Source organism: Macaca mulatta, chromosome 2 (genome assembly GCF_049350105.2).
Source record: "Macaca mulatta isolate MMU2019108-1 chromosome 2, T2T-MMU8v2.0, whole genome shotgun sequence".
Classification (NCBI taxonomy): Eukaryota; Metazoa; Chordata; class Mammalia; order Primates; family Cercopithecidae; genus Macaca; species Macaca mulatta.
In genome coordinates this window covers 152,796,075-152,820,119 of record NC_133407.1, presented here as the reverse complement: position 1 = coordinate 152,820,119, position 24,045 = coordinate 152,796,075, and the positions used below count along the sequence as shown (strand labels likewise).

At 41.0% G+C, this 24,045-nt stretch overlaps 1 protein-coding gene across 11 annotated transcripts in view; it reads right to left on the bottom strand.

The window, feature by feature from the left end:
- Positions 1-23,562, bottom strand: part of LOC700897 (uncharacterized) — an 86,285-nt gene extending 62,723 nt beyond the window's left edge. For 3 of the 11 annotated variants that reach the window (XM_077993540.1, XM_077993541.1, XM_077993538.1), the window contains exons 1-3: positions 23,356-23,560; positions 16,020-16,183; positions 14,606-14,708 (exon numbers count right to left, since the gene is read on the bottom strand). Coding sequence is in view for 3 of the 11 variants with exons in the window: in XM_077993535.1 (XP_077849661.1) it covers positions 10,558-10,589 (32 nt within the window). In the remaining 8 variants the exon portion in view is untranslated. Of the gene's footprint in view, positions 1-10,557; positions 10,723-14,605; positions 14,709-16,019; positions 16,188-16,356; positions 16,750-23,355 lie in introns of those variants that run through there. The other 8 variants (XM_077993535.1, XM_077993534.1, XM_077993536.1 and 5 more) reach the window with 7 other exon arrangements.
- Positions 23,563-24,045: the final 483 nt, after the last annotated feature.

Here is a 24,045-nt window from a genome sequence, read left to right as displayed (position 1 = left end):
GGTATCCATCGTTTGGTATCTAAGACTATCCAAGATTGATAGTCTTAGACAGTGGGGAATCTGATTAATCTGTAGCTGCTTATCCAACAGATTGGCTGGATGGCAGATCTGCCAAATGGGCAGTGTGAGTTCCTACAAAAGAAAAAGAAAACGTAACCAGAAGAATTCTACCATGGAGGATTTAAAAAATGATATTATTGATTTTAAAATGTAAAATGTTGTTAACTTCTACAGTTCAAATTAATTTAATTAATTAATTAAATTTAGAGGTTCTTTAGAAGACAATTTTTAAAAATATTTTCTTTAATATTTTAGCTACACAGATATATTTCAGAATACAGATACATTTCAGAAGGCCACTGGAAAACTTTAACAACTTTTCTAGAAGGTTGGTCTGGGCACCTCTTACATAACCCCATGCCCAGTGATGCTGCCATTCTGATCTGTAGATATGGCGCCAGCTCCCTGCCTACCAGACCTGGCTTTGATGTGCTGCTTATCCAAGCCACAGACCTTCCACCCCCAGCGGACACTATTCCTCTGGCTATATCCAAACACCTGCAGAGGCCTCGATGTTTTTTCTGTCTAGGCTAATTTGTAAAGGGTTTTCCAGTGTACCCAGAGTTACCAAATTTTGTTCAATTCAGTGCCCTTGAGGAAGTACTAGTGTACCATGCAGGGCCTGGGTTTTACTTTGGCTTTTACAGTTTGTTTCCATTTTCCCATTTCATTTCTTAAAAATCTGTAGCTAGGCTCTGTGATGGCATTTAGTTTACATTACTTAGTAGCTATACAACAATTTAAGTATTAGAACATGGTAGGTGTGCCTTGAATCTAACGACAGGGTCAGAGGTGCCAGGACATGAAAGGAGAGTAGGCCTGTGAGGTGGTCCGACAGCTGGACCCAAAGGACTGAGAGAACTGACTTCAGATCAGAACAGTGCTGAAAAGACAGGGCCAGATGATTTGCTACAAAACTTTTCAGGGGCCAAAGTAGCTGTGAACAGGTGCAATCCCAGACTGGCTCTGTCTAAAGCCCTGTCCATGACGAGGAACATTTTAAAAGTGTCTCAATACCTGTGTGCCTGCAGCTCTCATGTTAATAGACAAACGATAGTTTGTCCTTCCCAATGTCAATGGCATTAAAATGAACTTTTTTTCTTTCAGAACAAGTTTGCCCTCTCCCTTGTTTTCCAGATACTCCGGTATCTGGAGCATCCTCAGAAAATATACTGGAATGGTAAATGAGCAGTTTTATCACATAGCATTAAGCAGATATGTTTAATTCCATATTATTTAGAAAGGAATCTAGGAGTTGCATAAAAGTGATGCACAACATAATCCAGAATGCGGAATAATGCCCAACAACGTTGATGGAAACCTATGAGAATTGTTAACTCGTGAAAAGTCTTTAATTAGGTTTTTTCTGGTAGAATCTGAGCCACTCTTTCTGCCATTTATTATGGTTTTAATGTGTCATTTCAGTGTAAGAAAACAGGAACAGAAAATGTTCTTTTTCTGTTATCACAGCACATTTGTATTGCTCCATATACTTACCCAGAAACTCCCTCAGAAAGAACAGACCCCCACAGTGGATAATATAATTTTACTTACACTTCTATGCATAGAGCAAGTTTCTGTACTTCTAATTTGTAAGTGTGGCATATTAAATATTTGGAATATGTCTCTGCTTAAGTTATCTGTGCAAGTGGATCTGATCTGGGGGAGGTAAGGAAGATGGCAACATTTCCTATTATATAAATCCTTGAATGTCCTTTAAGGTAGCAGTCAACACTACCACCCTGATTCAGTGAGGCTAGGATTCTGAGTAAAGTTATCTGAACTCTTCCTGGTATGACCTTTGACCACCAAGAATGACGAACATTTTAAAACATGTGAGTCCTGTGGTACAAAAGAATCTGCCTGGACACTACCTCTTAACATTTTGTATTTGAGTGTGCAACCTGGGAGCACTCCCAGAACCTGCCCTGTGCTGGGAAGCATAATCACCTTCTACACATTTTATTCTGAGGTTTGAAATCCTGTTAACTGTGGATGTGCCCACTTTGGCATTTTTCTAATGTCTCCTCTGAGTGAGTAATGTAATCTGAAACTTCCTAAGTGTAATTTCCAAGGAACTAATCCAAAAACATTAATTTTAAACAAATATTTTTTGAATCCTGCGTAGAGTAGTTTAGCTAAACTCTGTAGCCTGATCATGTGGAGCACTGGGACAGGAGTGTGTGTGAAAGGTGGATCATTTGCCTGCTGACCTGGCAGGATAACTGAGGTGGCTCCAACCCTTCCCCCGATAAGACCTCAGTGCAACTCACTGACAGCTCCTCCAGCCACCTCTGTCAAGGCTGGGACTTCTGCCCATCATTGGGTATTGCACTTACCCACCTGCTTTAGCCACAGTGGGTTCTTACCCAGGGATACTTCCCCTACTGGCCTGAAGCCTGACCATCAAACCAGTAAATACAATAATGGAGGAAAATAAATGAAAAAGTACATGCCAGAGGGGAATGAGATAAACGTCAAGAGACCTCTACCATTCCAACTCCATAGAAGACAATGAACTTGCTCACACATGGAGCACACTGCTACTACAACTAGCATATGAGAAAGTCATCATGCAAAGAATCTCTATAACCAAGGCACTCTTACAGAGTCTTCACCCCTGAAAGCACCAATAACCAAATTAGGCTATAATTAACTATAGGCATTAAAGTCACATCCTTAAGGGGAAAAATTTAAAAAACAGTCAAATCAAACATAAATTCAAGAATAATTGGAAGAAATAGGCTACCCCAATGAAAAGGAACTAGAAAAGTAACTCTGGTAATATGACAAAACAGGGTTCTATAACACCCCCAAAAGATCACACTAGCTTTCCAGCAATGGATCCAAACCAAGATGAAATCTTTGAAATACCAGATAAAGAATTCCAAGGTTGATTTTTTTTTCTTTTTCTTTTTCTTTCTTTCTTTCTTTTTTGTTTTTTTTTTGAGACAGAGTCTCACTCTGTTGCCCAGGCTGGAGTGCAGTGGTGCAATCTCGGCTCACTGCAAGCTCTGCCTCCTAGGTTCACGCCATTCTCCTGCCTCAGCCTCCTGAGTAGCTGTGACTACAGGCGCCCGCCACCACGCCCAACTAATTTTTTGTATTTTTAGTAGAGACAGGGTTTCACCGTGTTAGCCAGGATGGTCTTGATCTCCTGACCTCGTGATCTGCCTGCCTCGGCCTCCCAAAGTGCTGGGATTACAGGTGTGAACCACCACGCCAGGCCAGAAAGTTGATTATTAAGCTATTCAAGGAGGTACCAGAGAAAAGTGGAAACTGTCAAAGAAATTCTAAAAGCAGTTCAAGATACGAATGAAAAATTTTCTAGAGAAATAGATATTATAAAGGAAAAGCAATCACAACTTCTGGAAATGAAAGACACATTCAGGGAATTACAAAATGTCATGGGAAGTTTTAACAATAGACTGTAAAAAGTGGACGAAAGAATTTCAGTGTGTGAAGATATACTTTTGAATTAACCCAATCAGATAAAAATAAAGAAAAAAGAATCAAACGAAATAAACAAAGTCTTCAAGAAATATGGGATCATGTAAAAAAAAAAAAAAAAAAAAAAAAAAAAAGCCAAACCTAAGAATAATTAGTGTTACTGAGGGAGAGGAGAAAACAAAAAGTCTGGAAAACTTACTTGAGGGAATAATTAAGGAAAACTTCCCTGGCCTGGCTAGAGATTTAGATTTAGATAAAGAACTCCTCAGAAATTCTCTGCAAAAAGATCTTCACCAAGGAATATAGTAATCAAGCTATTTAAAGCTAAAATGAAGGAAAGAATTATAAGAGCAGTAAGATAAAAGCATCAGGTAACCTATAAAGGAAAATCCGTCAGACTAAGAACAGACTTGACAGCAGAAACCTTACAAGCCAGAAGGGATTAGGGTCTGATCTTCAACCTCCTTAAACAGGATAACTGTCAGCTAAGAATTTTGAATCCAGCAAAACTAAGTTTTATAAATGAAAGAGAAAACAAGTCATTTTCAGACAAATGCTGAGGGAATTTGTCACTACCAAACTAGCACTATAAAAAACTCTAAAAAGAGTTCTAAACCTTGAAACAAAAGCTCAAAATGCACCAGAATAGAACTTTCTGAAAGCATAAAACTCACAGGGCCTAAAAACAATAACACAATGAAAAAAAATCTAGATAACAATTAACATAATGAACAGTATCTCACATCTCAATATTAATGTTGAATGTAAATGGCCTAAATGCTCCACTTAAAAGATACAGAATGGATTTTTTAAAATTACAAACCAAATATCTACTGTCTTCCAGAGACTAACCTCACACAGAAGGATTCATGTAAACTCAAGGTAAAGGGAGCAAAAAGATACTCCACACAAATAAAAACCAAAAGCAAGCAGGCATAGCTATTCTTATATCAGACAACAGACTTCAAAGCAACAACAGTAAAAAAAAAAAAAAAAAAAAAAAAAAGACAAAGAAAGTCATTATATGATAAAAAGATCACTCCAAGAAGAAGATATTACAGTCCTAAATTTATATGCACCTAACACTGGAACTCCCAGATTCGTAAGACAATTACTACTAGACCTAAAAAATGAGATAGACAGCAACACAATAATAGTGGAAGACTTCAATGCACCATTGATAGCACTAGACAAATCAGAGACAGAAAGTCAACAAAGAAACAATGGACTTAAATGATGCACTAGAATAAATGGACTTAGATATTTATAGAACATTCTACCAAAGAACTGTAGAATATACATTCTTCTCATCAGCAGGTGGAACATTCTCCAAGATAGTGTTAAATACAGTGAGTTCTGTATGTTCAGTTCTTTGTTCTCCATTTTAAAGTTGAACTTCCTCATTCTCGTCTCCTTGACCCTAGTTTCAGTAAACAACATTTTTCACCAGTTCTAATCAGTAGTTCACATCTGTTCCCCTGGTCACCTGCTCCATGCTGAGTCACTCCTGGTCACCTGCTCTGAGTCACCTTTAGTCACCTGTTCCATAACTGTCCTTCCCACTGAAACTGCTCACCCCACCATTCTGGTTCATACCCCTGCTCTCTTTAAAATAGCCAGTCAGAATTAGCTTAGTCTGTGTGGTCCAACCCTGGCCAATAGGGGAATGACAGACACAGCAGTAGGGGTTACCTGTATCAGACATAAGAACCCTTCCCCCTCCCTTGTTCAGGTGTGCTCTCGCAATTGCTCCATCTAAGAGATGCACCCTTCTATAGAAGTAAAATTGCCTTGCTGAGAAAATTCGTGTTTGAGTGCTATTTCTTTTGCGGCACCAAAAATTTATTTCTAGCAAATTTGGGGGCCCATCTGGGATTCCCATTCTCCTCTGGGGAGGGTCTAGACCTCTCCCATGAGGAGACATGGCCCGCTGCCTCATTGCAGCGGCCTCGGGGGTAAGGAATTGAGACCCACCTGGTGTGATGAATAAACCCGGACTCAGCAATGCAGAAAGAAACCGGCTGGCAACCTGGGGGAAAGGATCCTCACATACCATGGCGACCAGGTAATTCTGTGCACAGACCAAGGTAAGAAACATCACAGGGGCAGCAAAGTATTTCCTTGGTGGTCAGGATATTCTGGGGGATGAAAGTGTGTGTGAATGCAAGGAGCCTCCAGCAGGTGGGGCTAAAGGATAGGCGAGACAGCTCTAATATGAGCGATTGAGTCTAATAGCCATAGCAAGCCCCCAGAGAAGGATAGGTAAGACATCTGTAACACGAGAGATTGAGCCTAACCAGGACCTAATATGGGAAATAGCCCGAGTAAAGTAAGAGATAAAAAGGATAAAGTTAACAACAATAATATTCCCCCTAATAGTCCCCTAGGCCTAATGTTAAAATATTAGAAGAAGAAAAAAACCTTAGAGAAATGATAATTGAAAGAATTCGACAGTCTGTAGCCCACATCCAAAGCATTACAAAAGCTTTCAATATACAACAAGGAAAAGATGAAAGACCTATAAAATTCCTAGGAAGACTCAAGAGCAAATGAGGAAATATGTAGGTCTAGAATTAGAAGACTCCCCTCAAATAAGGGATGTTAAAGCTTTGTTTTGTAACTAATAGTTGGCCAGATATTAACAAGAAATTACAAGAGATAGAGAACTGGAAAGATAGACCTATAGAAGAGCTTCTAAGAGAAGCCCAAAAAGTATATGTAAAAAGAGATGAAGGAAAAACAAAAGCAGAAAGCAAAAATTGTGCTCTCCACCATATAATAAAGTACCCGGGGGCCAGAACCTATAAAGAACCTAAACCCCCACTCTCCAGGCAATATAAAGGGTATGAAATAGTAAAGCCAGAAGACTCAAAGGTAGAAAAAAAAAGGGACAGAACGAATGTTTCAGATGCAGAAAATTAGGTCACTTTAAAAGACAATGTCCTGAAAGAAAAAAAAGAAAAAGTCATCCCACTTAAAGCTTTTGAAGAAGACTATGGAAGTCAGGGGCTCTATCTTTTTTTATCTTAAGTCCCATCAAAAGCCCTTAATAAATTTAGAAGTGGGATCTAAACTTAAGCTTATTACCTTTTTAATCAACTCAGAAGCAGCTCACTCCTCGGTTTGTTATCTTCCATCCAGTGTAACTTGTTCACAATAATTTTTTATCTCAGGAGTAAAAGGAGAAGCAAAAAGGTAGCTTACTGACTCAAGAATCTTAAGGTATGAGGCTATTCTGGTAGAAAAAGATGATTTAACATTAACCACTGATAATTCGTTTAACCCAGCAGGTTTCCTAACAGGGGATCCAAATCTAGAGAAAGATCACACATGTTTAGATTTAATTGATTACCATACAGCAGTCTGACCAGACCTAGGAGAAACTCCCTTCAGGACAGGACGACACTTATTTATAGATGGCTCTTCCTGGGTGATTTAGGGAAAATGACACCATGGGTATTCAGTAATTAATAGAGAAACTCTTGTAGAAATAGAGTCAGGAAAATTGCCTAATAATTGGTCTGCTCAAACGTGTGAGCTGTTTGCACTCAGCCAAGCCTTAAAGTACTTACAGAACCAGGAAGGAACCATCTATACTGATTCTAAGTACACCTGTGGAGTGGCTCATACATTTGGAAAAATTTGGACTGAACAAGGTCTTATTAATAGCAAAGGCCAAGACGTAGTCCACAAGGAATTAGTCACCCAAATATTAAATAACCTTCAGTCGCCAAAAGAAATAGTTATTGTCCATGTCCCTGGACACCAGAAAAGCCTTTTGAAAGTTGAGGAAATAACCTAGCAGACCAGATAGCCAAACAGGTGACCATCTCTTAGCTGTACCACTGGCCTGCTTTGCAGGTAGGTAAAACCTAGGACACACGGAGTTAAATGCAGAATAAACCCGACTTATCTGCACTTCTGTCTAGGTCCTAGGCTCTACACCTAGCACATAATTAAAATCCCAAACTTACAAAGTTTTCAACAAAAGTAAAAGTTAACAGTATAACATGTATTATCCCCACTTCTAATCTTGTGGCCTTAGGCAGTTTAGTCCACAGACATGAAGGAAGTTTGCTTTGGGAAAGAACGATTATCATCTTTGACATTAAAAAAAGGAGAATTGATGTAAAAAGAGTCTTATACGGTAAATTCTTGTCCTAAAGTAAATTAATGGGTTGTTTAAAGAAAGGGATGTTTACAAAAAGTCAGAAAGTTGAGGCATGTCAAAGATTGTCTGTGAAAGTCATGAAAAATGTATTAAAAGGGAATCTATGCAAGAAATGTCGTATAATTTAAAATTAGGCCTCCTGAATGTAAAACTATTGAAGAAACAGTTTACATGCAAGGTGTGTAAGGAAAGTAAAATATACTTTAAATTATTAGGAGGCATAAGAATGTGGATTTTTACCTACATTAAAAGGTTAAAAAAATGTTTTGAAGGTTTATGTAAGTTTTGAAACGTTAATTGTAAAGGAAATTCTTTGTGTGAACATACTGCCTAAAGTGAAAGGGGTATCATCCAGTTTTTCTGTAAATTGAACATTAAAATAAAAGCACAATGTTTTTTTCTTAAAGCACTAACCTGTTCTTTAACAAATTATAAAGGGTTAAAAAGAGTGTATAAAAATCTTACCTTATGGTTAGACATTAAAATTGGATAAATATGTCTACAGGTTTTATTAAAATTGAGTTTAACATTAATAGCACACTGATATAAAGGTGAAATTTAGCTTATTTGGTATAAAAATCATATAGGAAGCATTGTCAAATATAAAATGGTGTTTGGCTTTCTTTGGTCTAAAAACTAATAAAAATAGGTGCTAAAGAGAATTCAGAAGGAAAATAGATATTGCCAGACCAGAGAGAAATGTTATCCAAACCCCTTATGAGGAAAATCTTGTCCCAACCACATCAAGGGACCCATTGGGGGCCCCAGGGCATGTGTGATGCAGTTCTCAGAGTTTATGGGTTTATGGGTGCATAGGAATTTATATCCTGGCCAAACATGTACAGACAGTTGTTTAGTATGACAGAAAAAAAAAAAACCCCACAAAACCTAATAAACTATAAAAGATTACCCCTTGGGGGAAGGAGTCCAGGCTTAAGGCCATTCCAAAGTATCCAAGTTGATTACACAGAAATGCCTCCAATAGGTCGTCTAAAATACTTACTAGTGATAGTAGATCACCTCACTCACTGGGTCAAAGCTATTCCCTTTTCAAATGCAACAGCCAATAATGTAGTCAAAGCCCTAATTGAAAATATAGTGCCCAGGTTTGAACTGATAGAAAATATTGACTCAGGCAATGGAACTCATTTCACCGCACACATAATTAAAAAGCTATCCCAAACATTAGACATTAGGTGGGAATACCATACTCCCTGGCATCTACCTTCATCAGGGAGAGTAGAAATAATAAATCAGACTTTAAAGAACCACTTAACAAAATTGGTTCTGGAGACTCAGTTACCATGGGCCAAGAGCCTTCCTATTGCCCTGCTAAGAATCTGAACTGCCCTGTGGAAAGATATTGGTCTTTCTCCTGATGAGATGCTCTACGGATTGCCTTATTTACACTCCACTGCTGACAATCCTACCTTTGAAACAAAAGATCAATTTCTTAAAAATTATATACTTGGCCTGTCTTCTACTTTCTCTTCTCTTAAAACTAAAGTTCTCTTAGCATAGGCACCACCCCCGGAGCTCCCAGTGCATCAACATCAACCTGAGGATCACGTCCGCATCAAAAGCTGGAAAGAGGAGAAGCTGGAGCTGGCCTGGGAAGGATCTGGCCTAGTGCTCCTAAGTACTGAAACCGTAGACCGGACAGCAGAGAGAGGATGGACCCATCACACCTGAGTCAAGAAAATGCTGCTGCTTCTGGGCCATAGTCCCAGGGGAAAACCCTACCAAACTAAAGCTAAGAAAAATTTAACTCTCTTTCATCTATCCCATTAGTCCTTATTTCCTCGCTCTATTACTGACCACCTAGCTATTAATGTAACCAAGTAAATTTTGCCTCAAACTATTACATTTGATGCTTGCCTTGTTATACCGTGTGGAGACTGGCCAAGTCAAAGATAGCTCTCCACTTCAGAAAAGTACGTCTGTCCTTCCAGGCTCTCCTCAGACTGGACACTAGTGAATTGGGATCATTTAGTCTGGGAAGATTTCGATGAAGACCCCAGTGTCAACTGGGAGTCTTGTCCCCCACCCCCAATCCAGAGCTTTTATGCCATAGTTGGTCCAACGTTCTGTAGACCACTAAAGAGCAAGGATGGGCTGCCCCAACCAGTAGTTGTAATTTCCTAAAACCATACATTCATTTTACTAAAGCAACAGCTTCCCCTAACTGTCAGTTAAACCCCTAACTGTAGTGCAATCCAATACAGGTTATTATCCCAAACCCTAAAAATTCTTCCCCTTCTCCAAGCTGGTTCCCTTCTTTAAGTCAGTTTTATGGGGGCTGAGGTTTCAGGAAGAGACTCTATCGGATCCTTTGAAACATGTTTCATTGATCCCCCACCACCTACACCTTCCCCTAAGTCTTCTTCCAAAATCTTTCACAACGAAATGGTTGTTCCACCTCCATCTAATGACAAGACCAAGGTAGCTATTGTAGAAATTAAAGATCTAAAACAAACTTTGGCAATTGAGACAGGATATCAAGATACGAATGCCTGGTTGGAATGGATCAAATATTCCATCCACACTTTAAACAAAAGCAATTGTTATGCTTGTGCGCATAGCAGGCCAGAGGACCAGGTTGTCCCATTTCCACTAGGATGGTCCTCCAGTCGACCAGGCATGGGCTGTATGGTAGCTCTTTTCCAGGATTCCACAGCCTGGGGTAACAAGTCATGCCAAGCTCTCTCTCTGCTATATCCTGAGGTTCGACACCCTGCGGGTCAGCCCCCGAGGGCCATCCAACCTCCGTCTCCCGACATTAAGTTCACTTCATGTCTCTCATGACAAGGGGGAAACTTAGGGTTCCTTGGAGACCTGAAGGGATGAGGTGAGCTTAAGAATTTTCAAGAGCTTACCGATCAATCGGCCCTTTTTCATCCCCGAGCATATGTAAGGTGGTATTGTGGTGAACCTTTACTGGACACTCTGCCAAGTAACTGGAGTGGCACTTGTGCTGTAGTCCAATTGGCTATTCCTTTCACCTTGGCATTTCATCAACCAGAGAGAAGAAAAATGCAACACTGTAAAACAAGAGAAGCTCCTTATGGGTCTTTCGACTCTCATGTTTACTTAGATGCAATTGGAGTCCCACAAGGAGTACCAGATAAAGTTAAATCTCGAGATCAAATAGGATTTGAGTCAATATTTTGGTAGGTGACAATAAAAACATAGATTGGATAAATTACATTTATTATAACCAACAGTGGTTTATTAACTACACTAGAGGTGCTGTTAAAGGAATAGCTGAGCAATTAGTGGCTACTAGCCAGACAGCTTGGGAAAATAGAACAGCCTTAGACATGATATTAGCAGAAAGAGAAGGAGTTTGTGTCATGATTAAAACTCAGTGTTGCACCTTCGTCCCAAACAATACTGCCCCTGATGGAAGTATAACAAAGGCATTGCAAGGTCTAACTGCTCTGTCCAATGAGTTAGCCAAAAACTCAGGAGTAAATGACCCCTTCACATGGTGGCTAGGAAAATGGTTTGGTAAATGGAAAGGAATCATAGCCTCAACTCTTACTTCTCTCACAGCCATAGTAGGTGTACTCATTCTTGTCAGGTATTGTGTCATACCATGCATCCATGGGCTGGTGCAAAGACTCAGAGAGACAGCACTTACTAAAACCTCCCTTGGCCGGGCATGGTGGCTCACACCTGTAATCCCAGCACTTTGGGAGGCTGAGGCAGGTGGATCACCAGGTCAGGAGATTGAGACCATCCTGGCTAACATGGTGAAACCCTGTCTCTACTAAAAATACAAAAAATTAGCTGGATGTGGTGGCGGCTGCCTGTAGTTCCAGCTACTTGGGAGGCTGAGGCAGGAGTATGGTGTGAACCCAGGAGGCGGAGCTTTCAGTGAGTAGAGATCACGCCACTGCACTCCAGCCTGGGTGACAGAGCAAGACTCTGTCTAAGAAAAAAACAAAACACCCTCCCTTAACTCTCCTCCACCTTATTCCGAGAAGCTTCTTCATTTAGAGAATCAAGCAGAACTAAGCCAACACATGTTAAGGAAGTTTGAAGAGAAAGAACTGTAAAATTCAAGAGGGGGAAAATTGTTAAATACAGTGAGTTCTAACTTTCTCTTCAAATAATAAGTATGTCAGTATGTTCAGTTCTTTGTTCTCCATTTTAAAGTTGAACTTCCTTGTTCTCCTCATCTCCTTGCCCCTAGTTTCAGTAAACAACCTTTTCCACCAGTTCTAATCAGTAGTTCACATCTGTTCCCCTGGTCATCTACTCCATCCTGAGTCACCCCTGGTCACCTGCTCTGACCTGAGTCACTTTTAGTCACCTGTTCCATAACTATCTTTCCCGCTGAAACTGCTCACCCTGCCACTCTGGTTTATACCCCTGCTCTCTTTAAAATAGCTAATTGGAATTAGCTTAGACTATGCGGGAGACGGAGGCTGGATGGCCCTCGGGGGCTGACCCGCAGGGTGTCAAACTTCAGGATATAGCAGAGAGAGAGCTTGGCATGACTTGTTACCCCGGGCTGTGGAATCCTGGAAAAGAGCTACCATACAGCCCATGCCTGGTCGACTGGAGGACCATCCTAGTGGAAATGGGACAACCTGGTCCTCTGGCCTGCTGTGTGCACAAGCATAACAATTGCTTTTGTTTAAAGTGTGGATGGAATATTTGATCCATTCCAACCAGGCATTCGTATCTTGATATCCTGTCTCAATTGCCAAAGTTTGTTTTAGGTCTTTAACTTCTACAATAGCTACCTTGGTCTTGTCATTAGATGGAGGTGGAACAACTGTTTTGTTGTGAAAGATTTTGGAAGAAGACTTAGGGGAAGGTGTAGGTGGTGGGGGATCAATGAAATGTGTTTCAAAGGATCCGATAGAGTCTCTTCCTGACACCTCAGCCCCCGTAAAACTAATAAGCTCAATTAGAAATGAAACTTGAGATACTCAACTGATATACCACAGAAATACGAAAGATCATCTGAGACTGCTATGAACACATTTATGCACACAAACTAGAAAACCTAGAGGAAATTCCTGGAAACATAAGACCCTCCTAGATTAAATCAGGAAGAAACAGAAACTCTGAACAGACCAATAACAAAAAGTGAGACTGAATTAGTAATTTAAAAATTGCCAACAACTAAAGCCCAGGACATGATGGATTCAAAGCTGAATTCTACCAGATACTCAAAGGATTGGTACCAATCCTACTGAAACTATTCTAAAAAAATGAGAAAGAAGGGAAAGAAGGAATCTGCCCTAAACCATTCTAAGAAGCCAGTATCACCCTGACAGCAAAACCAGGAAAGAACATGACAAAAAAAGAAAACTACAGACCAATGTCTCTGATGAACATAGATGCAATAATCCTCAACAAAATACTAGCTAACTGAATCAAACAGCACATTAAAAAGATAATACATCATAATCAAGTGATTTTCATCCCAGGGATGCAGGGATGGTTCAACATATACATGTCAATAAATGTGATATCACATAAACAGAATTAAAAACAAAAACCATATGATCATCTCAAGAGATTCAGAAAAAGCATTCAACAAAATCCAGCATCCCTTTATGATAAAAACCCTCAACAAACTAAGCATAGAAGAGACTTACCTCAAAATAATAAATGCCATCTATGACAGACCCATAGCCAACATCATACTGAATGGGGAAAAGTTGAAAGCATCCCTGAGAACAGGAACAAGACAAGAACTCCCACTTTCACCACTCCTATCCAACATAGTTCTGGAAGTCCTGGCCAGAACAATCAGACAAGAGAAAGAAATAAAGGGCATCCAAATTGGAAAACAGAAAGTCAAAATATCTGTGTTTGCAGATGATATAACTGTATACCTAGAAAATCCTAAAGACTCCTCCAAAAGACTCTTAGATTTGATGAAGGAATTCAGTGAAGTCTCAGGTTACAAAATCAATGTACACAAATTAGTAACACTGCTATACACCAACAACCACCAAACTGAGAATCAAATCAAGAACTCAATTCCTTTTACAACAGCTGCAAAAAAATTATAATATTTAGGAATACACTTAACCAAGGAAGTGAAAGATCTCTACAGATTACAAAACACTGCTGAAAGACATCATAGATGACACAAACAAATGGAAACATATCCCATGTTCATGGATTGGAAGAATCAATATTGTGAAAATGATACCTCCCCAAAGCAATCTACAGATTCAATACAATTCTCATCAAAACATCAACATCATTTTTCACAGAATTAAAAAAAAAATCCTAAAATTTAAGGAACCAAAAAAAAAATCCCAAATACCCAAAGCAATCCTAAGCAAAAAGAACAAATCTGGAGGCATCACATTACTGAACTTCAAATTATACTACAAGACTGTAGTTACCCAAACAGCATGGTACTCATATTAAAGTACGCACATAGGCTGGGTGTGGTGGCGCATGCTTGTAATTCCAGCACTTTGGGAGGCTGAGGTGGGTGGATCACCTGAGGTCAGGTGTTCGAGACCAGCCTGATCAACATGGAGAAACCCCGTCTGTACTAAAAATACAAAATTAGCCAGGTACAGTGGCACATGCCTGTAATCCCAGCTACTCTGGAGGCTGAGGCAGGAAAATCACTTGAACCTGGGAGGCAGAGGTTGTGGTGAGCCGAGATCATGCCATTGCACTCCAGCCTGGACAACAAGAGCGAAATTCCACCTCAAAAAACAAAACAAAACAAAACAAACAAAAAAAGAAAGTAGGCACATAGACCAATGGAACAGAATAGAGAACCCAAAAATAAACCCAAACATGTACAGCCAACTGATCTTTGACAAAGCATATAAAAACATTTTAAATTGGGAAATGACACCCTGTTTAATAAATGGGGGTGGGAAAACTGGATAGTCACATATAGAAGAATGAAAATGGATCCCTATCTCTTACCTTATACAAAAATGAACTCCAGATGGATGAAAGATGTAAATATAAGATCTGAAATCATAAAAATTCTAGAAGACAGCATTGCCAAACTCTTCTAGACATCAACCTAGGCAAAGAAAGAATTCATGACTAAGACCCCAAAAGCAAATGCAACAAAAACAAAAAAGGGACCTAATTAAACTAAAAATCTTCTGCTCAACAAAAGAAATAGAGTAAAAAGACAACCCACAGAATGTGTAAAAATATTTGCAAACTACGCATCTGACAAAGAACTAGTATCCAGAATCTACAAGGAACTCAAATAAGAAAAAAATCTCATCGAAAAGTGGGCAAAGGACATGAATACACATTTCTAAAAAGAAGATATACAATGGCCAACACACATATGAAAAAAATGCTCAACATTACTAATCATCAGGGAAATGCAAATTAAAACCACAATGAGATACCACCTTACTCCTGTTAGAATGGCCATTATTAAAAAGTTTCAAAACAATAGATGTTGGCATGGGTATGGTGAAAAGAGAATGCTTATACGCTGCTGATGGGAATGTAAATTAGTACAACCTCTATGGAAAATAGTATGAATATTCCTTAAAGAAATAAAAGTAAGTCTACCATTCAATCCTGCAATCCCACTACTGGGTATCTAACCTAAAGGAAAAAAAGATCATTATATGAAAAAGACACTTGCCACACATATATGTTTACAGCAGCACAATTCACAATTGCAAAGATGTGAAACCAACCTAAGTGCCCATCAACTAATGAGTGAATAATGAAAATGTGATAAATATACACCATGGGGTACTACTCAGCCATAAAAAGGAATAAAATAATGTCTTTTGCAGCAACCTGGATGGAGGTGGAGGCAATTATTCTAAGTGATGTAACTCAGGAATGGAAAACCAAAAACCATGTGTTCTCACTTATAAGCTATGAGTTCATAAAGGCACACAGAATGATATAATGGACTTCAGAGACTCAGAAGGCAGGGAAGAAGGGAGGGAGGAAGGGTGGGGAGAGAGGCTAGGAATAAAAAATTACACATTAGATACAATGTACACTAGCCGAGTATCCGGTACACTGAAATCTCAGAATTCACCACTATATAATTCACCAATGTAACAACAACAACAAAAAAAACCACTTGTACCTCAAAAGCTATTGATATAAAAATTTTTTTTAAAAGTACAGACCAAGGCAACACGTCCTTCACATATAGCCAAGCAGCCTGTGCACTGCACACCCCAGGTGGCACCATACATAGACCAAAAGGTGAAGGAGTTGCTCTTGTGATTGTACAATGCACAGCCTGCACATCCAGACCTGGTATCCCCTCACATAATTCACTACAAATTCCTGATCCAGAAGTCAAGAAGTCTGGGTTTGGACACTGATTTCTCCAGTAACTTACCAAGAGATCTTATGCAAGCGCCATTTCCTCTCTGTGCCAGTTTCCTCTTCTGTAACAGGACTTGTGTCTGAAGTTTCCTCCAGCTATAAAATTCTGTGATTCTACAGAGGCAGATTTCAATTTTTGAAGGGCTGTCATACAAAAGATGAAATCAGCTCCCTCACCTGGCTTGAGAGAGAAGAACCATGAGTTGGGGAGGGATTTAGAGAGGAACAGTATATGCCTCAGTCAGAAAGAAACTCTTCTTCATGATCAGAGTACCCAGCACCCAATGAGGCAGCACTGGGAGTGATGGGTTCCCTGTGGCTGGAGGATTTCAAGTACACTGGGTAAGCACCTGTTAGAGGTGGGCAGTCTCTTCGAGCACGGAGAGTTTATTGTTGCAAAGCTTGGTTCTGCTTTCCTCAGTGCTAGGAGGCACTCAGCTGGGGCCAGGTCTGGTCCACCCCTGCGGATAGTTATTAATGCAATAACCTTGTCGGCTCTGCCTCTCTACCCTTCTTGCAGCTCACACAAGTCCACATTCTCCAAATTAAACTCGGTCCCTCGGGCCGTGCGGGTGTTTACCTTTGCTCTGACAAACAAATCTTTTCATCCTAGAAAGAACTAATAAATTAATAGCCTTACCCAGACCCGGGGTAGGGAGAAGATGGAGCTAGGATGGGAAACCATGCAAAATACTCAAGAGAATTATCCATACAAACACTTCTAGCAGCTCTACTCCAACAACAGCTAATGCTAATTGCAAATCATCCTTATCTAGGCCAGACTGCGGGTCCCCTAGGAATTCCTAGCAACAACAGCTGTGTAGGACTGGTTTAAGTTTCTGCACATGAGGGAAAAGAATCACAGGGTTTCTTTTAAAATCACAACCATTTGTTTTTTCGTTAATTCAGATCAGGTGACCCCAAACAGTGTAGATGGTTGAGGGTGAATTGCATTGCCTTTAAGTTGCGACCACAATTCCATGAGGAATGGCAAGATTTGGCAATTATCCACTAGGGATGATCAATGAGGTGCATTCAGTCAGTCTTGGGAAGGTGGGGTCAGAACACCCCCACTGTTGTTCAAAACACTTCAGTGTTTTGCTCTCACTTCCAACATGAATCAATTTTTAAAAAACCAGCTTGGATGTAGCTCTTAAAGACTTCCAATCAGAAATTTAGCTCAGGGCACTGTCAGAGGCACTCAAATCAGAGCGATTCCATCTCGAGTGAGGGCTAGGAAAATGAGGCTGATAACTTGCTGTGCTGCATTCCCAAAAAGTTAGACATTCCTAGCCTCTAGATGTTTATAGTTAAGGGAACAAATTAATAATGTTTACTAAACAGACCCAGACTTGGGAGTTTCCAGATATTCTGATGTCTGGAGAACAAAGGCATTCCTAATTTTGCTTTAAAAATTATTTTGCTTTAAAAATAGTATTAATTCTTCACACCTGTAATCCCAGCACTTTGGGAGGCTGAGGCAGGGGGATCACAAGGTCAGGACATCAAGACCATCCTGGCTAACACGGTGGAACCCCATCTCTATTAAAAATACAAAAAATTAGCTGGGCATGGTGGCGGGAGCTTGTAGTCCCAGCTACTTGGGGGGGCTGAGGCAGGAGAATGGCGTGAACCCAGGAGGCGGAGCTTGCAGTGAGCCAAGTTGGCACAACTGCACTCCAGCCTGGGTGACAGTGCAAGACTGTCTCAAAAAAGAAATAATAATATTAATTCTTGCAAAATATAGTAATTAAGAAAATTAATGCTTTATGGCAAACCCTTGCAGCAGAGCACATCTCCTGAAAATCTTTTTTTAATCATATATATATATATATATATATATATATGCATTGTACCTAGGGTGGTCGCGTTTCTCCTCTTATGTTCAGGAACGCCCTTCTCTATCCATGAAGTAGCTGTACTTTCATTACTTTCTTAATAAACTTACTTTTACTTTAAACTGCAGACTTGCCTTGGATTCTTTCTTGCATGAGATCCAAGAACCCTCTCTTGGGATCTGGATCGAGACCCCTTTCCTATAACATATTTCTCGTGACCACAGAAGGGCACAAAAATTGCTGATTGAGATTTGGTATTTAATAGCTATGAGCAATAAGATTAGATAGATGTTTTTTGTTTTGTTTTGTTTTTTTGAGATGAAGTCTTGCTTTGTTGCCCAGGCTGGAGTGCAGTGGCATGGCTCACTGCAACCTCCAACTCCCGGGTTCAAGCAATTCTCCGACCTCAGCCTCCCAAGTAGCTGGGATTACAGGTACCCACTACCACACCTAGCTAAGTTTTGTATTTTAGTAGAGATAGGGTTTTGCCATGTTGGCCAGGCTGGTCTCAAATACCTGGCCTCGAGTGATCCACCCAACTTGGCCTCCCAAAGTGCTGGGATTACACATGTGAGCAACCATGCCTGGCAAATGTGTTTATGTTTTGTTGCTGCTATGCCAACTAAATGTGATTGAGAAGCACTAGGATGGAAATCAGGGGACTTTTCTCCTTGCTGTTTTGTTTCATTTTGCACACTAAAAAAAACAAAACAAAACACTTATTTCCTTTCTTGGATTTGTGCAAACTGGCTTTGCTCATCTGCTATTGCCCAGAATCTGCTTGCTCTGCTTATTTCCATCTAAATCCTCTTCATTTCCTTGCCTTATTCAATATTTTTTTGTGTTGGAGTCCATGTTGTGGTTTATCTAAGAGTCACAGCTCGGTTATACATTTATTTGTTATTTGGATAATGTGCATCATGTTTGATGAGAGGAAAGGAAGAAAAAGAATTAGACATACTAGATGATCCTTTGATGCAAGCCCCCCTGATTCAGTGGGCATTTTTGGGTGGAGCAGAACCTCCTTCTGTCAGCTCTGAAGGTTCAGATGCGTTGGTCATTTCTCCTTCTAGTCCACCTGAAAGCTGTATTGAGAACCCTTCATCCCATCCTTCTTACCCGTCTAGTCCCACTCTGTACCCACCACTCCCTGAGGAACTTAGCCCAGCAAGTACCACTCATAGTGGAGCCTCCTATCAACCTCCAACAGGAAACCTTTGTCCACTTAACGAGGTGGCGAATGGGGAAGAAGGCACTGTGAGAGTACATATCCCCTTTTCTGCCTGATGTGGCTCTATATAAAGAGAAGTTTGGTCTTTTCTCTGAAGATCCAGGAAAATTCATAGATGAGTTTGAGAAATTAACTCCAACCTATAGTTTAACTTGGCAGGATTTTCATGTTTTGTTGTTTCTGTGTTGTACAGTGGAAGAGAAACAACGTGTTTTGGGGACAGCTAGGGTCCAGGCAGATAAGGAATTGGCTCACAACCTGAACCATAATATATATGGCAGGAGGTATAGCAGTTCCAGATCAAGATCCAGAGTGGAAGTATCAAAGGGCCAGTGAGGACTTGGGGAAGAGAGCTCATATGGTCACTTGTTTATTGGAAGGGATGAAGAAATATATGAAAAAGCCTGTTAACTATGCAAAGGTTAAGGAAGTTTCTCAGGGTAAAGATGAGAATCCAGCTTTGTTTCAAAAGCATTTAGTTGAGGCAATCAGGAAATATACTAACACTGATTCTGCTCCAAAGGAAGGACAAACCCTTTTGGGAGAACATTTTATAACCCAGTCTGCCCCTGATATCTGTAGGAAACTACAAAAAGCAGCTATGGGTCCCCAAACTCCTATGGAACAGCTTTTGGATTTGGCATTTTTAGTTTTTAATAACAGGGACAAACCAGAGGAAGCAGAAAGAATAAAATGGACCTCCCCCAAGGTGCAGCTCTTGGCTGCAGCCTTAAGCTGCAGATTAGGGATTCCTGGGCTGGAGCTGATGGGGCTGCCCTCCTGACTCTTGGCCTGAACAAGGGAAGCTGAAAGGTGGGAAGCCCAAAGCTGGACGTCTGAGTCACCGTGCCTTGTGCATAAATCAGTGTGCACCCTGTAAGAAAAGCGGTCATTGGAAGAGGGATTGCCCAGCACTCCAGAGGGAGCCATTGGCACCTGAATCAATAATGGCCAAAATAGCCAGACAAACCCAAGAGTGACAGGGGTCCAAGGCCTTCTGCCACAGTTCCTGTCAGACAACTAGCCAAATCTCTGGAGAAGCCTCGGTAACCTTTGATGTGGCAGGTAAGAATATTAACTTCCTTCTGGACTGCTTACTCTGTTTTGGCCCATTATAATGGGCCTCTGTCACCCAAAAACTGTATGGTCACAGGGTAGATGGACAAGCCCATAGACACCATTTGACCTATCCTTTAAGCTGTTCTTCAGAGACTTTGGTTTTCTCACATGCCTTTCTTATCATGCCTGAGTGCCCCACCCCTTCGTTGGGAGGGGATTTGATGACTCAGCTGCAGACAGTGGTATCTTTCGGAAATCACAAGGCAGACACAAGGAACTACTCCTCCTCCTTTCCTGTGATAAGGGAGGAAAGTCAATAGGGGACGTATCTACTTTACCTATTGGAGTAATCTCCCAAATAGATCCTACAGTATGGGACGCTATTATATGTTTCCCCAGTTTACATCCAACTTAAGCCTAGTGTCCCATACCCCTGGAAGAGACAATACCCCTTAAAGCCAGAGGCACAAAGAGAGGTCCAACCATTAATAGCTAAGTTTTTGCAGTTTGGGTTGCTAAGGCCCTGTAAGTCTCCTTGTAATACGCCAGTCTTACCAGTTAAAAAGTCAAAGCCAAATAGAGACTATAAATTTGTTCAAGATCTTCAAATTGTCAATGAGGCTGTCATTCCCATACATCCTATAGTGCCCAGTCCCTACCTGCCATTAGCCAAGGTCCTTGGGAATGCCAAGATCTTAAGGATGCCTTTTTTCCCCCATTCCAGTACACCTGATTCACAATTCATTAAGTGGACTGATCCTGATAGTCATTTAGTTTTTCAATTAATTTGAACAGTTCTTCCTTAGGGTTTTAGGGACAACCCTCATCCATTTGGAAATGCACTGGCTAGAGAATTAAAGATGTTACAATTAAATAAGGGCAGTATTATTCAATATGTAGATAATCTGCTGATTGTTAGCCCAACCAAAAGAAACTCAAATGAAAATACCACCATGTTGCTAAATTTTCTGGGAGCTAATGGGTATAAGGTTTAGACACATAAAGCCCAGATTTCAACTCAAGAGGTTAAACACTTACGATATGTCCTAACCCCTGGCACCTGGGCAATAGCGTCAGAATGAAGGGAAGCTACCTTGGACATTCCAGAACCCCAAACTAAAAAGCAGCTGTGGGCTTTCCTAGGGATGGCAGAATTCTGCCATTTATGGGTGGCTGGATGTGGGCATATAGCCAAGCCTTTATATGAGGCTCTAAAAGGAGCAGATGTAAATCCTTTTGAACAGGATAATAACTGTAAACAGGCTTTTAATGCTCTCAAGGAGAAACTGGGATCAGCTCCAGCCCAGGAATCCCTAATCTTGTTAAGCCATTTTTCCTTTGTGTGCGTAAAAAACAAGGAAACACCCTAGGTGTCCTTGTACAGAAGTTAGGAGATATTCCCTGACCAGTGGCATATTTTTCTAAGCAATTAAACCATGTCCCTTTGGGATGGCCTGGATGCCTCAGGGAAGTGGTAGCAACTGCTCTTTTAGCAGATGAAGCCAATAAACTGGTTTTAGGACAACATCTGGATGTTTTAACCCCACACTAAGTACAAGGAGTCCTAGAAGCTAAAGGACACCAGAAGATGACGGGGGACGTTTATTAAAATATCAGGCTTCGTTGCTAGGCACTCCTAATATAATACTTAAAGTATGCCAAACTTTGAATCCACCTACCTATTTGAATCCACCTACCTATTTGAATCCACCTACCTATTTGAATCCACCTACCCTAGATCATTCTTGTATACAAGTTATGGAGAGAGTTTACTTTACCATCTGGATTTAAAGGATGAGCCTCTAGATAATCCTGAGGTAGAATGGTTTACAGATACAAGTAGCTTTGTGCACTAGGGAAACAGGAAAGCTGGGTATGCTGTTGTCAGTCAACATGAGGTAATTGAATCCCGGGCCTTACCAGCTTCTACCTCAGCTCAAAATGCAGAATTAATAGCTATTACTAGAGCCCTGCAATCGGGAAAGGACTTAAGAATTAACACACTGATTCTAAGTATACCTTTCTGGTACTTCATGTTCATGCTGCTACCTGGAAGGAACGGGGACTCCTAACTGCTAAGGGTTCCCCTATAAAACATCATTTAAAAATTCTGAATCTGTTGAATGCTATTTTGCTGCCCAAGAAAGTAGCTGTAATCCATTGCAGAGGACATCAAAAAGGAGACTCTAGTGTGGCTAAGGGAAACTCCTTTGCAGATGCAGCTGCTAAGGCAGTAGTGTTAAAGGAGCCAGTTGAACTTGTCGGCATGTTAGTGCCCTCAGCCATGGTAATGACAGAACTCATACACTAAAGAGGAATGACAACGGGCTAAAGGTCAGGGTTTAATTTTCAAGATCCTTTTGTCTGGCTTATCAATAACAACAAACTGTTAATATCAGGTGCTAATCAGTGGAAAACAGTTAAGCATTTGCATGACTTTACTCATTTGGGAAGAGATTCCCTGTGTCAATTCATGTCTCAGCTTTTTATAACAAAAGGCTTACTTAAAATAGTAAAGCAGGTAACTCAGGCCTGTGAATTCTGTGCCCAGAATAACCCAAATAACCAATCTTTATCTCCTCCTCTAGTAAGGCCTGTTCAGCGTAGGGCAACATACCCTGGTAAAGACTGGCAAATAAATTATACTCAAATGCCCCCATGTAAAGGGTTTAAATATTTATTAGTATTTGTTGACACTTTTACCGGTGGGATTGAGGCTTTTCCTACCCAGTCTGAAAGGTCAATTGAGGTTTCTAAACTCCTGCTAAAGGAAATAATTCCTAGACTTGGGCTGCCTAAGAGCTTACAGAGTGATAATGGTCCATCTTTCACAGCAACAATTACCCAAAACATATTTTCAGCCTTAGAAATTCAATACCACCTTCACTTGGAGTGGAGGCCACAGTCTTCAGGGAAAGTAGAAAGAGCTAATCAAACTCTAAAAAGAACTCTTGAGGACTAAATTGCAGCTCTGGACAGAGCAGCATACAGGCTTGCATTGTGAATTTTAGCTCCAGATCTACTGCAAGAACAAACCAGCAATCCTGAGAGCACCCACAGTCCCTCTGAAGGAAGCACTGCTCCTGCAGGACCTGGGAGACACCCCAAATCCTGTGAGTGCCCCAACTGCAGAAGTGGGAAAGGGAGACGCCCCTCTCCCGAACACACACCCCCACTGGAGAAGCTGAAGTTCTGTTTGTGGGAGAAGTTTCCGACTTTACCTGGAGCTGAGTCAAGTTAGAGAGCTGAGCAAAATACAGGGGTAGAGGAAGCAGCAGAAAGGTCCTAGGAGCTCACTGGTCCCCAAACAGCCCATTCCTGCCTGACACCACAGGGATCCATCAGAAGGGTGGCCAGAGGAGCAGGGGCTAAAACTCCGCAGGGAGAAGGAATTCTCTAGCTGAGCTTTGTAACCATTTGAACAGGGCAAGAAGCCTCCTGGCAAGAACTTGGGGGAGGGCGCGAACCTGGCAGACTTCACAGGCAGGGGGAAGAACTAAAGCCCTTTCTCTCTTGGCTGGGAGGCGGAAAGCTTCTGGCCAGTTTTCATGCCCGTTTTGCCCTCTGCCTGGAAACAGACTCGGGGCCGTTGGGGGACACACAGTGGGAGTGAGACTGGCCCTTCTGTTTGCTTGGGAGCTGTGCGAGTCTTGTCATTGCTGGCTTTCCCCCACTTCCCTGACAATCTGCATGACTAAGCAGAGGCAGCCATAATCCTCCTAGGTACACAACTTCAGTGACCTGGGAATCTCACTTCCATCCCCCACAGCAGCCACAGCAAGACCTGCCCAAGGAGAATGTGACCTCAGACACCTCTAGCCCCACCCCCACCTGATGGTCCTTTCCTATCCACCCTGGTAGCAGAAGCCAAAGGCATTTAAGGAAAGCAGCACCTCCTGGCAGGAGGCCAA